The sequence below is a fragment of the Diabrotica virgifera genome, chromosome 3 (genome assembly GCF_917563875.1).
Source record: "Diabrotica virgifera virgifera chromosome 3, PGI_DIABVI_V3a".
Lineage (NCBI taxonomy): Eukaryota > Metazoa > Arthropoda > Insecta > Coleoptera > Chrysomelidae > Diabrotica > Diabrotica virgifera.
In genome coordinates, this window is record NC_065445.1 from 171,187,752 (window position 1) to 171,205,936 (window position 18,185).

General features: G+C 35.4%; 1 protein-coding gene across 4 annotated transcripts in view; it reads left to right on the forward strand.

Annotated features, from left to right (window-relative positions):
* Nucleotides 1-18,185, forward strand: part of LOC114336201 (scavenger receptor class B member 1) — a 424,275-nt gene that overhangs the window by 364,318 nt on the left and 41,772 nt on the right. For all 4 annotated transcript variants that reach the window (XM_050645641.1, XM_050645644.1, XM_050645642.1 and 1 more), the window contains one exon: nucleotides 6,763-6,909. In XM_050645641.1, the coding sequence (XP_050501598.1) occupies nucleotides 6,763-6,909 (147 nt within the window). The remainder of the gene's footprint in view (nucleotides 1-6,762; nucleotides 6,910-18,185) is intronic.

Genomic DNA, 18,185 nt, shown 5'->3' on the forward strand with positions numbered 1-18,185 from the left:
TTACGTATGTTTCATGACGAAGTTACTGCTGGACATTTTGGTTTTTATAAAACTTATCATCGTATTGCTGAATTATATTATTGGCCTGGCATGCGCCAGTCTATAAAAAGGTATATCTCTAAGTGTATAGTTTGTGCGACTTGTAAACCCAGTAATTTACCACAAGCTGGACTCATGGGTTCCTTTAGGAACATTAATTTTCCTTGGCAGATGATCTCGTTGGATCTCATTGGACCTTATCCTCGTAGCTATAAGGGTAATACTTACTGCTTGGTAGTTGTGGATTATTTCACCAAATTTCCTTTAGTTTGTCCTCTTCGTCAGGCCACAACTCCAGCAATTTTGAAATATTTAGAGGAACAAGTCTTTTTGTTGTTTGGTGTTCCCCAAATTGTGTCATGTGACAATGGTCCTCAATTTGTGTCGAAGGCTTTTAAAAACCTTCTAACTAAATATAAGGTTCAGAAGACCTTCTATAATGCTGCCTACCATCCTCAAGCTAATCATACTGAGAGAGTGAATCGCAGTATTGTCACAGCCCTAAGGTCCTATACATTCCCAGATCACAGAGCTTGGGATCAATATATCCATTCCATAGCTCAAGCCATAAGGTCCTCTGTCCATGAGGTTACCCAATGTTCTCCTGCATATCTCAATTTTGGTAGAAATGTTGCTTTATCTGGTGACTATTTTGGTGCAATTTCAGACACTTCCACAAATCTCCCTCAGATATCCGATAACCTTCATCGCTTAGATGATCTCCAGACTCTACCTCAAATTTTTTCTGACATTAGGAAGAAGTTAAAAACTTCCTATCTAAGGAACCAGCAGCAGTATAACCTGAGGAAAAGAGATCTGCGATTCTTCGTTGGAGATAGAGTGTTGAAGCGAAACTTTGTAAAGTCCAATAAGGGTGATGCTATTTCAGCAAAATTTTGCCAGAAATATATTCCCTGTACGGTCGTAAAGGTAATATCTCCTTTAGTATATGAATTGAAGGACAATTCGACTAACAAACGAATTGGACAATTTCACATAAAGGATTTACTGCCTGATAATACCAAAGATGAGGGTGATTCTTCATCTTCGGAAGATTAATTTTATAGGGTTGTTTGAGCTAATCTCCTCCTCTATTTGTCTTTAGCTCAATCCTTATTATGATTTGGTATTTTAGTTTAATATTTTATTCACCAGAGAGAGCAGGTACAATTTTTATCTTTTGGCATTGTTGTTAGATGACTTCCAATTTATAAATCATTAGGTTAATTATTTATGTATTACTCTTATGTATGAGCTTATCAATTTTTTTTACTATTAATGTTGCCCTTCAATTATTATGAATCAACATTATTAATTACTAATGCTGTTAGTAGGATTATCCAGTTAATAAGAACCTACTTGTATTTTTTTAGAGTGTGCACAATACCCCCTTAGCATAGAAGGGTTGTTGATTATTGTATATTTATATATTTGAATATGTAGGCTCATACAAGCACGTAGGGTTAACATTGATATTTGGTATGGAACTATGGAACTAACAATATTATACACTACTTATCTCAGGTTGTGTGTTGTATTTTTGATATTTGACTATATACTATTTTTTTTATATGTATCTTTTATTATCTTGTTATTAGATTTGCCATATTGGAAAGATGGGGTGGTTCTTAATTTGATATTGGTTTACTTTATCAACATTTGTCACAGATATCCTAAATACTTTATAATACTTTATATCCTTATGCCCTACACAGTATGATTCTGGAATTAGTTTGGAATTCTGATGTATGTATGGATTTCTTCTTAAGAACTAGTCTGCCAATGCTCTGTTAATGTGGGTTCCTAGGTAACCTAGTGAATGCGTGGGTTCGAAATTTAGCAACTGATCACTGCTATCCGATTTCGTGACCTATGTTTTCATAGCAGAGTATGCAGATGTTTATCCATGATAATATTTCTGGTTGGGAAATGGTGCGCAACATTTCCTAACCATCCTTGTGTAATTATTCCAATTATTCCAGTTACATTTTTACCATTTGATAGGGAAATGTTTAGTTTATATTATGTCCCGTACTTCATAGTATGTTTGTTGTTGACTATCCACATACATAGTAGGTTCCTTTTAGTATTTGAGGTGTTTGGACAAATGAATTGCTTATTTTAGTAGATTCCCTCCTCCTTCCTTAGGCATTAGTTTGTTGTTGAGATTCAGGAATATTTCCTGGATAATTCTATGTATGCGAGAACGCATGAATCTACAGTTTTATTTAAAATTGGTTGCCCGTTCTCGTCATATATTTTTTTTTCTATCATGTATCATGGTGTCATAGACCTTGTCAGTTCACCATTTAGATTTTATTATTACAATTGGTACGTTATCTGTATTTCTTATTCCCATGCATCTATTGTAGCTACATGCTATAGCTAGTGAACAACAGCAAGGACCAATTTTAGTTAGTCAACGACTTACTTTAGTCGATAGACCTAGTTTAGTTTATTTAGTATTAGTGAGAATTGGTACACAAATCTTCCTGATCGTTCTTCTTTGGATATGCTCCTATAAATCTGGTGTCCATTGATAGTCCGATTTTGGATAAAGCGTCCGAGTCCTCACTTATTTTGTTTATTTGGTTGCATAGGCTCGTATTACCGGTTGTGGTCGCACATAGGCCTAATTAATTTCTTTGATTTAGTATTGGTGTGAATTGGTCCATAAATCTTCCTGGTCGTCCGTCTGTGGATATGCTTTATGAATCTGATGTCCATTGATAGTCCGACTTGGGATTAAGTGTCCGATTCCACATTTATTTTGATTAATGAGTTTTTGGATAACTTTGATATGCTTACTATTTTTATTATTTGGCACTGGTGAGAATTGTTCCAAGTATACTTGGAAGTCGCTTTAAAAGAATGGAAAAGAAGTTGTGGACTAATGGGAATCATGATCAGAGATGACTGCCTGTTTAACATCCACTTTGCTGACGATCAAGCAGTACTGGCACAAGATTCGTATGACATGGAATTCATGTTAACCCGCCTGTATTCAACCTACAAAAAATGGGGATTAAATATAAATATAGAAAAAACAGAATATCTAGTCGTGAATTCTGACGCCCACTTTGAAATCCTAATTACAGAGAACACATCAATTAAACAGGTTGAAGAATTCAAATATCTGGGAGCTGTAATAAACAGAGAAGGCCTAGGCAACAAAGAAATTCAAAGGCGAGTTGAACAAAGTAGGAAGGTAGTAGGTTGCTTGAATTCCGTGTGGTGGGATAAAAATATATCCAGAACTACAAAATTAAGAATAGGGAAGACATTTGTGGAATCGGTACTCATGTATGGAAGCGAAGTCTGGACATTAACAGCAGAGTCCAGAAGAAGGATCAATGCTGTGGAAATGGACTACATACGTAGAAGCGCTGGAATCTCCCGATTGGACAGAATACGTAACGAAGAAATAAGAAGAAGGATGCAGGCACACGATACAGCGGTAGACAGGCTCGAGAGAAGAAGCCTAAAATGGTTCGGTCACTTACTTAGAATGGACGACCAACGATGGCCAAAGAAACTCCTGAAATGGAAACCCCCAGGTAGGAAGAAAAGGGGAAGACCAAGACTATCCTGGAATGACACGATAAGGAAGGCCATGGAACACCGAGATTTGGAAGAGGAAGATGCCCAGGATAGAAATAGATGGCGGTTAGGTGTGGGGATGCGGCGTCAGCCGATATGACACCCCGGATATATATATATATATATATAGAGAATTGTTCCATAAATATTCCTGATTGTTCTTCTCTGGATATGCTATTAGGAATCTGGTGTCCATTGGTAGTTCAATTTTGGATTAAGTGTTCGATTCTTCACTGATTTTAGTTTTGATTTCTTTTGTCTTACTTTAGTATATTTATTTGGGTTATGGTGCGAATTGGCTCATACCGTTGCCTGGTTGTTCGTCCTTGGATATATCCTTTATAAATTTGATGTCCATGGATAGTTCAATTTTGGATTTAGTGCCAGTTCGACATTTATTTGTCATTATGAATTTAGTACATTATTTAGCTTATGTTTTTGGCCTTCAGATAAGGTGTCGATGACATTTTAATATGACTTCGAGTCATTTTTTGCAATTCATAGTTTTTGTTGTACTTATCATCCTTCTTTCCCTTGATCCTTAATTTGTGGTCAGTTGTAACCTTGCGGATCAACGTGGAATGATAGATTAGTACAATTTGGTTATAAATATTTTTTATTAAAAAAAAAATTTGATTAATTTTTTTTTTCTCCGACTAGGAGGGGAATGTAACGTTCCGTTAACTTTTAATTATCTTTATAGTTATTTCATTTTTACTTTTAATAACGTTTTTATCGAATTATACTTAAAAACAATATCTAATTAATATATTATATTATATCTTTTCCAAATATTTCAATATTGGGAACTTTAACGGCGTAAAGTTGGTAGCCCCCTGGCGGTGGGCCTAAGAGATAATTGGACGTCTGGCTTTTGGCTGGCGAAAAGCGGAAACGAAGTGACACGGTCGTTTTGATACTTGTGGTGAAAAGTTGGAGTGGCGGAGAATTTCTCTAGAAATTACTTAATCCTTTTATCTACAGTTCCCAGTTTTTGTTGTAAAATAATATCCACATACGCAGCTGTGTTTTGAACCAGGGAAACGGCAGTCAACTAGGAGAATTCCCGCCACTCCCATGGAACTTTAAGAAAAATAAGCACTTCTCATAACACCGAGAGTCCACCACCTCCAAGTATCAGGCAGTCACAGGGGACAAGCCTGGGGTCTCGCCAGCCCCCAATTTTTCTATTGGATTTGAAAGGAAGTTTCTGCGCCTCCAGAAGGACAATTTTGATTAGCAGTGTAGCACCGTGTCTGTGCTAACTTCAAAGAAGGTTTTCGGATTACACTGCGAGGAACACTTTTGGGAACCATATCGGGTCAATCGGGTTTGTTTCGGGAACTTTTTACATTTATAGTGCAATAGTTATTCACCTATACCAGTATATCACAGTTTTTTTTGTAATATCTAGAACATTTAATAATTCATTTTCCTACCAATACCGGTACTATATTTATATTTTATTTATTTTTTCTCTCTTGAGATAGTACCTATTCATAATTTAATAGCATTTCCACACCTGTATGACTGTGTAAAGAAGATAATTTGGGCCCAAATAACCTTTTCCCATACAGTAGTTCCCTGCATTTATTTTTTATTATTGTTATTAGGCTTGTTACCCATTTTTTTTTTCATATACATAACTATATATTTCATATTATTAGCTTGTTTCAATTAATTTAAATTTAAAGTTTTTCATACATTTGCTTAACCTAAATTCACTTGTATATTAATTAATTTAACTCCCTAATCCCTATCCCCTCAGGATAGCTTTTAGTTTCACTTATTTATTTAAAAACCACGAGTCAGAAAAAGGATCTTTAGCATCCAGGACTACGTTGGTTCAATTAGGCTTGTTGCCTGTTCAACTCATTGAGTTACATATATTTGTATGGTTTATCCTAGGTAGGTATTTTTAGTATTGAGTTCTTGTAGTATTTAACGTTGCTGTACGTATTGCAATCGTACAATTATTTGGTGAAGGTTGTTATTTAACCTAGTATATGTAAGTTGGGGGTACGCTCTATATAAGAGCTACTCCATTACTAATGTAACTGTAGTCTATTCTTATATGCAGATAGGTAATTAAGTCAAATTGTCATTTTAGAGTCAAATAGTTTCACTTGTCATAACTCGGAGGTTGTCAATAATCTAGGTAGTTATATTTAATAAATATTTATTTTTTTTGTATATCAATTATTTTTTTTCTTTTCCCTCATTTTTGAAGTTACTGATTTAATATATTGAATATTTTACAGCAGTGTAAGATACCTAAGAGGTTGGTCCATTCCGATCTTCTGGCGCCCGCAATTTAGTCTATTTTATTTATCTCCTATATTTTTCTATTTTTATTATATTATTATATTTATTCTATCTATTTTCTGAGCATCTATTCTTATCTTAATATTTTCCTTCTTAGTTATCATCACTATCTATTTTGATCTACTGTCTTCGACAGGCATGAAAATTGGCCGTATCCATCCTTGAGTGTCAAGTTGTCATTCACTTGCATACCTAGCTAGCCTTACTCATCTCATCTTATCATTTTCTTTATTTCTACAAATACTGCTGCAAAGTAGTTTTTTGTTACGGGGCGTTATGTTGAAAAATAACGCCCTATGGCATTAAATTTAAATAACTAGTTAAATACTGTCAAGTATACAAATAACAACCTAAGTAAAACTAGGGTTACCACATTTACGTTACGACTATTTGGTAAATATTTGGACTAGTCTGGTAAATGTACTTATTTGAAAACTAATTAATTCATTCAAATTTTTTGCATATAAAGAATAATTTAGTCGGGCATTAAACGTTGAAGGCACCACGGGTATTATAGATAATAACGCTTTCGGTCAACGTATATCCCTTGGGCCAAAGGCCCTCGGTATATACACCATTGACCTCAAGCGTTATTATCCTTATTTTATGTTATATTACCCTTAGTTCCTTAATAACTAGTATTTTAATTAAACCTGTGTGTTACTGAGTTTGTTGTCCGAAACTACCCGTTACAAATTTGTAATAACAATACAGGTTAAAATAATAGTACAGACTATAATTAATATAGAACACCTCATTTTTACTATATTAAATCACAACTTAGGTTTATTTTCTCAGGAGATATCGAGAAGTATAGTCTGAACGGTTACAGATATGAAATGGAACCACACTTTTACGACAGAATTTATCCTGCTACCGAAGACTGCTATCATGGCACACCAAGCCTTCCAAATGGGTTAACAGATGTATCAGCATGTAACTACGGTAAGTAATGTTCAAATTCTAGTTTGAACAAAAGATTTAAAATCTTATATTACCAATATTGATGATCATCATTATTATTCAGCCTATATTTTTCCACTGCTGAACGTAGGCCTCCCGTAGTTCACCCCACAAATTCCCCTCCTGAACTGCTTGTATCTAATTTTGGCATATATGTATCCTCTTCACGTCATCTGTCCATCTTGTTGATGGTCCTTCTCTGCTTCGAAAGACAGCCTCTCTGGGTCTCCACTCGGGAATACGTTTCCTCGGATACTCGTATATTGCTGCAAAATATTTTTATTTTGTACAATAAATAATTTTCTCATTTGTTATCAATACAGTATAATGGTGTAAATTAATAATTATTGATTGGCTTAAGGCTTATGTTATTTACGTCTTTTACTATTAATAATTGGCTGTGAGCGGGTATGTTTGGTTGTGTTGTAATTTCCTGCCACATCTAGGAACCTAATTTCCCAAAAAATAAATTAACAACGTCACTAGACACAGACAGTGGGCCACACAGACAATATTTAACATTAAAATATTACCTCAAAGTCGCAAACGTCCAACTAGAAGCTTCAACACGTATTATCAAAGAACTTGAACGAACGATTAGTAATCAAGATTATATTATAAATTTGCTACAAAACCCAGCAAATTTGCAGGTTAACCATGTGCCAAATACAAACAAGCAAAGCGGTGTTGCCGGTCATCCTCCAATTTCCGTTGCTAAAGCTGATGGTAAGAAAACCAAGGGCATACACGAGACACGTGAGAATATAACAATTACAAACCAGCAATTCTCAAGCGCCTTAACGCAGGCTCAACAAAGTTTGAAAATGAATGATATCCACAGTCTTGGTCAAAACCAAAACAAAACTCGGTCGGATGCAAAAGTTGTGGGCAATAACAGTGAGAGTGAGGAGCTTGCAACAAAAGACAAGGTGTGGATTTATGCAGCAAAGTATAAACAATCTTACAGTACACAAAAATTGGAAACATACCTACAAACAAAGTTTCCCGGGCATGAGTTCTCGTGCACTTTATACGAGAATAAGGTAAATGGATCAAATTCTTTCAGGATTACGGCAGATGCAGAATTGAAGGATATTCTTTTTCAACCACAGACATGGCCAAAGGGAGTAGAGGTGAGTGAATATTTTTTTCGCAGAAAATATTCCGTCAATAAACCTCCTAACCAAGGTAGATACTTTAACAGGAAAAGACAACAGTGAAAGTGTTATTTTAAATAACTCTCTACCATTTTATAATAATCAAAATTCGTTAGCAAACTCTGACCAGATTAGTCTAGTTAGTATTTTCCATGTAAACACACAAAGTTTAATAAACAAAATAGGTCAGCTTAATGTTTTTTTGAAAAATAAAAGATACAATATATTATGTTTATCTGAACATTGGCTCAGAGAAAACGAATTAACAACATTAAAGTTTGATGGGTACTTTTTGTCAACTTTTTTCTGTCGGAAGGTAAGAGAACATGGAGGTGTTGCAATTTTTAGCGATAATAAATTTTCTACACGACCAGTTTGTTTGAATGATATATCATGTGAATATGAGGGTGAATTTTGTGCATTAGAAATTACAGATATTAAAACTATTATAGTAACAGTGTATAGAACCGGAAATGGGAATTTTAAAATATTTCTAGACCTTTTTGAAAAGTTATTGGTGTTTTGCTCTGCTAATTTTTTAGAAATAATAATAATTGGGGATTTCAACATTGATTTTAAAAAATCTTCTAATGAACTCAGCAATTTCCGTGATCTAATTTCTACTTTTGGCTTAACAATAAATATTAATGAATATACTAGAATAACAACTAGATCAGCAACTTGTTTAGATAACATCTTAACTCTTAACAAACATAGACAGTGGGATAATTGGTTGTGGAATTGTGGACCCATGTATCTCTGATCATCTTGCTCAATTTATTAACTTAAAAATAAAATTTGAAAAAAATCATAGTGCAAATACATACACAAGACGTATAACGAGTAATGGCATACTGAAGTTAAAACATTCGTTAAATAACGTTGACTGGTCTTTAGCTATTTCTCTCAAAACAGCAACAGAATTAGCTCAATTTATTACTGAAATGTATCAAAAGTTAACTGAAATCAATTTTCCATTAAAAAAATTTCGAACTCATAGTAAAGCTCCAATTTCTTGGTTTGATGATGAATTAAAACTTATGTGAGAAAATCTTTCCACGGTCAAGGTAATTGCTGACGTTACAAAAGATTATAGTGAATATAATAAGTTTAAGAAGCATTATAGATCAACAATATCATTAAAGAAAAACTAGCTTATGGGTATTTCTTTTCAAATTCTGAAAATATATCTCGTGACAGTTGGAAAGTTATAAACTATCACAGAAATAAAGTTCAAAATAAAAAAGTTTGTCCTAGTACGATCTCATCAAACGATTTCAATAATTACTTTATTTCAGTAGCTAAAAATATTAGAGATTCTTTTAGTTCTACAAATGAAAATGTGGCTATAGATATTTTGAAAGATGTACACTCTCCTTGCCACTCTTTATTTTTACTACCTGCTACTGATATTGAGATCAGAAATGTTTTGCGTGGCTTGAAAAATTCACATTGTACAGATTTTTATTTCTTGAACAAAAAAATAATTGTCGAAACTATTGATATTGTTATTGACAAATTAGTTTTACTTTATAATAATTGCCTTACTGAGGGGATTTTCCCAGATGTACTAAAAGTAACAAAAGTGTTACCACTATTCAAAAAGGGGTCTTTAGATGAAATTGGAAATTATCGTCCCATCTCTATCATTCCCATTTTCGGTAAAATTTTTGAAAGCATTCTTAATACTCGTTTGATAGAATATCTAGTAAAACACAAAATACTTCACTGTAATCAATATGGCTTTAGAAAAAAGTGCAGCACTACACAAGCTATACAGACAATTGTGAGAGATATAGTCGACGGCTTGGAGGAGGGTCATTTCGTGTCTTTGACATTGTGTGATTTATCCAAGGCTTTTGACTGTGTTTCGCATAAATTACTGTTGGAAAAAATGCATAAATATGGTAGGTATAAGAGGAAACACCCTCAATCTATTTACATCTTATTTAACAAATAGAAAACAGGCAGTTTTTCTTAATAATAGCTTTTCTGATTTGAACACGGTCGAATACGGTGTTCCTCAAGGTTCAATACTAGGACCCACTTTGTTTCTTACTTTATCTTAACGATCTATTTCACTACACTTTTCCCATAAAATGTGTGTGCTTTGCAGATGATACCACTCTCATAAATACTGACATTAATCAACATAATTTGAAAATTAAAATAGATAGTGATACTCAGAAAGCAAAAAACTGGTTTTTGCATAATGGTCTGAAGCTAAATGAAGACAAAAATCAGAATTTGATGTTTAGTTCTGATCGGAAGTGTGTCTTAGGAAATAGTGTTAAACTCTTAGGAATTTTTCTAGATGATAATTTGGACTGGAGTGCTCATACAGACTACTTAAGTTCTAAACTTGCTACAACTATATTTTTGATACGCAACTTAGTTTTTATGATCCCTAAAAGTACCCTTATAATGATCTACTTTGCACTGTTCCATAGCCATTTAAAGTACGGAATAACTATTTGGGGTGGCTCTTGTCACGCAGCCAGAATTTTTAAATTACAAAAGAAAGTAGTGAGGATACTTGCAGGAGCAGAGTATAGGGAATTATGTCACTGCCTTCACTCTATATATATGAGACGCTGATTGAAATTCATTCCAACAAAAGTAAGTTTAACATAAACTCCAACTTCCATGATCATCATACAAGATCGAGAGATGCTATTAGAGCACAACGTTTTAGGTTGACGAAAAGTATAAAAAACTCGACTGATGTTAGTTTGTACAATTTTTTGCCAGATGAAGTAAAAAGTCTTCATTTACAGTCGTTTAAAAATAAAATAAAATCACATTTTTTAAAACATTGTTTTTACACAAAGACAGAGTACTTAGGTACCGCTTATATAATATAATAGTACTAGTTTGGTCAGGGTTTTTTTGCCGATTATGACGATATTAATTTCATGCTTTTATGTTTATTTAATGTTTTTACGTTTTTACATAGTGTGTTAAATTGTTTAAATTTGTTAGTACCTGTTTGTATATCTTTTCATTATAATTTATAATATTTATCTTTTAAATTTTGTCCAGGTTTTATAATGTACGTTCTCTTTTGACTTGTCAAAAACAAAAGAAATTTTGTATATTTGATTCAATAAATTCTATTCTATTCTATTCTATGAGGCCAGTAAATCGCATATTGATGTAACCATTGCAACCGAAAGGCTATCCAGACGCATAAAAAATTGGGATGTCCTCGACGAACAGTTATTCACCTACCACTGTTACATAACGTACGAGGTGTTGGTTAAAGGGAGGGTTCTAAGAAAACCGATAGGTCGAAGAGAGAAAATATTAAACAAAAACAGGTACCTATCGGAGATTAAAAAAATCGACGAAGACGCAATAACAGATCTCGGCCAACTCAGGAAGACACTCATTAACGCCGTCGAGTTGGCCACAGAGAAAACAAAAAAGAACGAAAGAACCCCCTATTGGTGGACGGATGAGATAAGAGAACTACGTGAAGTGTGCCTCCGAGCTCGGAGGAATTACACAAGAAGCCAGGGCAACCCCGAGCTCAATGAGATATATAAAACAGCGAAGAGGAAACTAAATAACAAAATAAAGAAAGAGAAAAAGGAAAGGTGGCAGAATCTGATAGACGCGCTAGAAAATGATATATGGGGAGACGCATACAAAATAACGATGAAGTCTCTCAAAATGATCGCCCCATACAGACTAGACGAAGACCAGCGGCGTGAATCTGCGGAACTGCTCTTTCCTGCCAAGGAGGAGCAAGATTTCCTAAGGATTTTCCCCACGGTAGTGGAGGAGTTTACGGAGGAAGAAATAAAAGCCGCTGGTCAGGAAATTAAATTGGGAAAAGCTCCCGGCCCCGATGGTCTGCCACCTGAGGCACTGAAGATAATAGCAACAGATAAACCAGGTTTGATCAGAAGAGTATTTAACAATCTACTGCGGAACCAAGAGTTTCCCAGGAAATTAGAGGAAGCAAACCTGGTATTGCTACTCAAGCCTGGGAAACCCCCCGACTCGGCATCCTCTTACAGGCCGATATGCCTTCTGGACTGTCTTGGCAAGTTTTACGAAATTCTTGTGAAGAAGAGGCTGGAAGGGGTATTGGCAAGTGAGAGAGCTCTATCCAGTCAACAATTCGGATTTCGAAAAGGTCGATCAGCAGTAGATGCAGCGATATGGATTAGGGACGCGGCACAAACAAGTAGAAAGAGGTGGGTGGTACTTGTTCTATTGGACATTAATAATGCCTTCAACTCGGCGAACTGGGGCCTCATCATCGACAGGATTGTCGAGCTGGTGGCCCCGGATTGCATGTCCAATATAATAAAGGACTACCTATCGGAAAGAAGCGTATGCATAACGAAGAAAATAAGATGACTATGACTGCTGGAGTACCCCAAGGGTCAGTCCTGGGACCCACACTATGGAACATATTATACAATGGGGTACTAGAGGTAAATAGAACACAAGGAGTAAGGGCAATAGCATACGCAGACGACCTAGCCCTACTAATCGAGGACGAGACGAATCGGGGCATCGTACATAAAGTAAACACAGCAATAGAAAAAACCACGAAATGGATAGAGAACAACGATTTAAAATTGGCAGTAGAAAAGACTGAAATAATTATCTTGAGGGGACGGCGGGATCAAAAAGACATTAACTTTCGGTTCAGAGGCTCCGAACTAAAACCCCAGAAAACAGTTAAGTATTTGGGAATAATCTTCGACGACAGAAGGTCATTCGGCCCACATATACAGGAAGCATGTCGGAAAGCGGAGGCAAGGACCTCAGTCCTACAAAAATTAATGCCGAATATAGGAGGCCCTGGATCACACAAACGGGCAGTAATGCTACAATCCATTATGTCAATAATATTATACGGGGCCCCAGTGTGGCATGAGGTCGTAAATAAAGCCAAATACAGAGACATGCTTCTCAGAGACATGCTTCTCAGAGACATGCTTCTCAGAACCAACTATAATCCAGGGTAAAATTGAAGGCAAGAGAGGAATAGGACGCAAGAAAATGTCCTGGCTCCGAAACATAAGGCAATGGACAGGGATTACCGACATACAATCACTGATACACATTGCAAGAAACAGAGAGTTAATGGAAAATGTGATCGCCAACATCCATTAGTGGATTTGCATTTGAAGAAGAAGAAGCTTCTCAGAGCGCAAAGAAATCCCCTGATCAGAGTGTGTAGCCGTACGGCTACGGTTGATACAGAACCGTATCAACCGTTGCCCTACAGGTAGTGGCCGGAGCTGTGCCGGTGCACATTCTGACAGAGGAGAGGGTACGAATGCATCGAAGGGGTAACGGAGCTATAAGTTCATGACCAGAAGAAACAAGAAGAAGCCTGGAAAGTTGGCAGGATCAGTGGTCAAGAGAAACAAGCAAAGCCGCCTGGACGAGGACCCTTATCCCTGATGTAGTGAGGTGGTATGAATGCAGACACAGGCGCGTTAACTATTATTTCACACAATTTTTGACGGGGCATGGATCCTTTCGGTCATATACATATCGTATAAGAAAGACTGAGGACGATCTGTGTACCGAGTGTGGAGTAGTGGATGACGCGCACCACGTGATATTCGTATGCCCTGTATATCATGCAGGGCGAACCTTGCTGCAGCTGAGGATGGGGTCCCCTCTGGGTGCGCCCCAAGAATTAATACATAAAGCCATTATGAATGAAAAAATGTTTGACTTGATCATTGGATTTGTCACTGAAACGATGAAGCATAAGGAAGAAAGAGAGAGGAGACTCCAACAAAGATAATCTGTTTGTATTTCTTTTGAACATGTGTCGTTTCGCGCCGACCGGGGTGGGTAGCCAATATACAACTCCCACTTCTGCCGGGGCAGTCATTTAAAATAAAAGAATTTTAATCCTAGTGTTAGTTAATGTTAGATGTTTTGTTTTTCATGTGCTTATATCTTGTTGTGTTGTGAGTGTATAGATGAATGGGCCCCTCCTACAGGGGGTGGGGAATGAAAGTTTAGTTGTTCTCACTAACTGTTTAGTAATTCTTGCCAGTTTACGGTGGATGGGATGATAGCGTGGTCGCGCCCCCTCACCCATTATCATGCAGATAGGTCGGTTGCCTTACGGACCCTGGCCGGCTGCATGCGTGGATGGGGTGGCGAAACCGGGTTGTCATGACAGTCACAGAGCGCACGCAGAGAGTGCTAAACGGGGGTGACGAGCAAAGCTGGCGGGTCAGAGCTATGCCCGCTAAGGTCGGTTCCTGACCCGCGGGTTGGAGAAAGAGGAGGTGAGTTTAGTTGGTAGGCGGCTCGCTACGGTTCGGCGTAGAGAGTTGAATCCAACACACCTGGGACACCTTCCCAGAAGTCTTTAGTAGATTCTCAACTCCAAAAAAAAAGACACGTTTTGTATCTATTAGCATTGTATAACTAGCTGTGTAGTTAAACAATGGCATTGTTACAATGCTATTAGTGAGAATTTACCCTTACCGGGTAAAAAATTAAAAACCCTTATCTGTAAATACAATACAAGTTCGATTGACACTCGGCAACAACGCCGTCATTAATAGAATTTAAATTTCGTCGTTATTAAAGTATTAGAATCTACTTGCGTGTTGCCATCTACTCAACGGATTGTTAAACGTTAGTTCTTTTGGCTGTCACCTATTTTAACTACGGCGTGCTAATACCCCATTAAACAAATTATATTAAGGGGAAATGCACAAAATGTCGCTTGTTAAAATTATCAATATATTTTAAATGTATTCGTTTTTCTTTTCGAATTCTAAGAAAACTAATAAGTATTTTTGAAAAATTTAAACGCAGAATAAAAGATTATATTTTATTACTGAGGGCCGAAAGTCCTTGAAAACTTCTATAATGTTTATTTTAATTATAGTCTAAGAGCTAGTGAACCCTCCGACTAACGGTCGTCCTGTAAGGCTAGAAATTTTTCTAGTGATAATTCATATAACACTAAGGCTAAAAACCATGACCTGGCAGGCATCAGCCGTGCACGTGTATCTACCAGGTGAATCGAAAAGCGCATAGTTTAGCGGTAAAATAAACTTTCTCCTGTAGAAGAAACGTGTACAATGACAAGCGATTCTGAAGAGCATAAGACCTTGCCAGGCGAGGGGAAAGATTAGGGGTTTTTCCTAAAATTATTTTTTTTTGCATCGAACAAATTTTTTTAGGTTTTTTGAATCATTTCAAACAGAAAAGGTCTTTAGTGTATTTTCTCTTAAGTTAATAGTTTTTGTTATATAAGCGATTGAAAATTTTGAAAATTGTGAAATCGGTCCTTTTTAACCCTAAATCGGACATTTATCTAAAAATTTCAAACTTGCCAAGATAGGTAGATATTCTTTAAACATTGATTGATGAAATCCCAAAGAGTTTTTTGCAATACAATATCGGAAACCCCTTTGTTTTTTAATTGTTAATCAAGCGGGCGCGACACTGTATAAGTGAGGACGTTTGAGTTGGCATAAATTCATTATCTCGAGAATGTGCAAATTTCAAGAGAAATCCTCAGACAGGTCGATTTTTATTTTTAAATTAGGACTTTTTGGCATATATATAATACTAGTGACGTCATCCATCTGAGCGTGATGACGTAATCGATGATTTTTTTAAATGAGAGTAGAGGTTGTGTGATAGCTCATTTAAAAAGGTTATTTAATTCTCTATTTAATAATGTACACATTAACATAATTATTTATACAGGGTGTACAAAATTTTTTTTTATTAAATTAACGTTGATTAAATTTGACAAATAGAAGAAAAATGTTTTTTTGTAAACCCTTTATAAATAATTATGTTAATGTTTATATTACTGAATAGATAATTAAATAACCTTTCAAATGAGCTATCACACAACCCCTACTCTTATTAAAAAAAATCATCGATTACGTCATCACGCCAAGATGGATGACGTCACTAGTATTATATATATGACAAAAAGTCCTAATTCAAAAATAAAAATGGACCTGTCTGAGGATTTCTCTTAAAATTTGCCCATTCTTGGGATAATGAATTTATGCAAACTCAAACGTCCTCACTTATACTACAGTGTCGTGCCCGCTTGATTAGCAATTAAAGAAACAAAGGGGTTTTCGATATTTTATTGCAAAAAGCTCTTCGGGATTTCATCAATCAATGTTCAAAGAATATCTACGTACCTTGGCAACATTGAAATTTTTAGATAAATGTCCGATTTAGGGTTAAGAAATACTGATTTCGCAATTTTCAAAATTTTCAATCGCTTATATAACAAAAACTATTAACTTAAGAGAAAAATCACTAAAGACCTTTTCTGTTTGGAATGATTCAGGAAACCTAAAAAAATTTGTTCGATGCAAAAAAATAACTTTAGGAAAAACCCCTATTCTTTCCCCTCGCCTGGCAAGGTCTTATACTCTTCAGAATCGCCTGTCATTGTACACATTTCTTCTAAATGACTTACTCAAACACATACTTAAATTTTAATCTTACAGGAGAAAGTATATTTTACCCCCTAAATTTGCACTTTTCGAGTCACCTGGTAGATACACGTGCACGGCTGATGCCTGCCAGGTCATGGTTTTTAGCCTTGGTGTGCTATGAATTATCACTAGACAAATTTCTAGCCTTACAGGACGACCGTTAGTCGGAGGGTTCAGTAGCTCTTAGACTATTATGTTACAGGGGTGAAAATTAAAGAGAAAATTTAGTGTGATTTTTAATTGCAAGTAGTTCATTTAAAATAAACATTTTATTATTTCTAGAGTGCTATGTATTAAGAGTATAAGTCAAAAATGAAAAATTTTTATTAGGACTTTTCAAAGTCATTTTTACCACTGATGAAATAACTATTACAACTAAATATAAAAATGGTGACGAAATATGATTAATAAATTAGTAATTAACTATTTTACTTTCTACTTTGGCAATACCTTATTACTTATATAATTCAAAATAGAGAAGAATCCCGAAATAGTTATTTTCCTAACAAGTGCAGAAAGTCATTCTTTTCCGCACGCGACTGCAGTTTGCCGAACGACGCGAAGCTGGAGTTCGGCAAGCAGTCGAGTGCGGAAAAGAGACTTTCTGCAAGAGTTAGGAACAATATTTTTTCTAAGAGTCTTTAAAAAATTACCAAATCTTAATCAATTAATTTAATTAATATGAAAATACATACACAAATTAATTCTTTGACAAGGTTGTCAAAACCAAACTTTCAATATAATTAGTTAGCATGACGACGATCTTGGTTTCCATGACGATGCATGATTCAAAACGACTGTTATTGTCTACCGATTTGACTTTCGAATATTATGTCAAAATAATTTTATTTCATCGAATTGTCGCGTTAATTTCATTAAAACAGGAACACAATAAGATATATTTGAAATAAATTAGTAAATAATATCTAAATATTAGTTTTTTGCATGTATTATAATTACTTTAAGGCCATATTAACATATCTAAATTAACACGCGTGCGGAAAAGTAAAAACCGCGTGCGGAAAAGCAACACGCGTGCGGAAAAGTAACACGCGTGCGGAAAAGTGAAACTTTCTAAACTAAAATGCGTGCGCGAAAGTAAACATTTTTGCACGCTCGTAGAAAAAATCTTTTTTATGACTTATACTCTTAGTACATAGCACGTTAGATTTATTCTAAGGGACTTTAGGCCGTCGGTAATAACGTAATATTTCATTCTGCATTTAAATTTTTCAAAAATACTTATTAGTTTTCTCAGGATTCGAAAAAAATGAATACATTTTGTAACGTCTGTCGTTGTATTCGATACTCCAGGTAACAAAATTCAGCCGAAGACAAAGGTTCGCTTTTTAAGACATTTTTATTAAGAATCAAGATAATTAGCCTTATAAGAAAATGGTCGATAGACGATAGATAACTCACCTCTTATACCTCGTTGTTGTTTATTACTCTTCGATCAACGCTCCAAGACTAATAATCAACAATCAACTAGGCTTTTCGTTCTGACTTTTATATCGTCCGAGACGGTACAAAAACACGTTTTACTTAATTCATTGGCGTACTCTGGACGATAAAATTATATTATCATCACAATTTAAAACACATTGAAAAAATTTTGACAGGC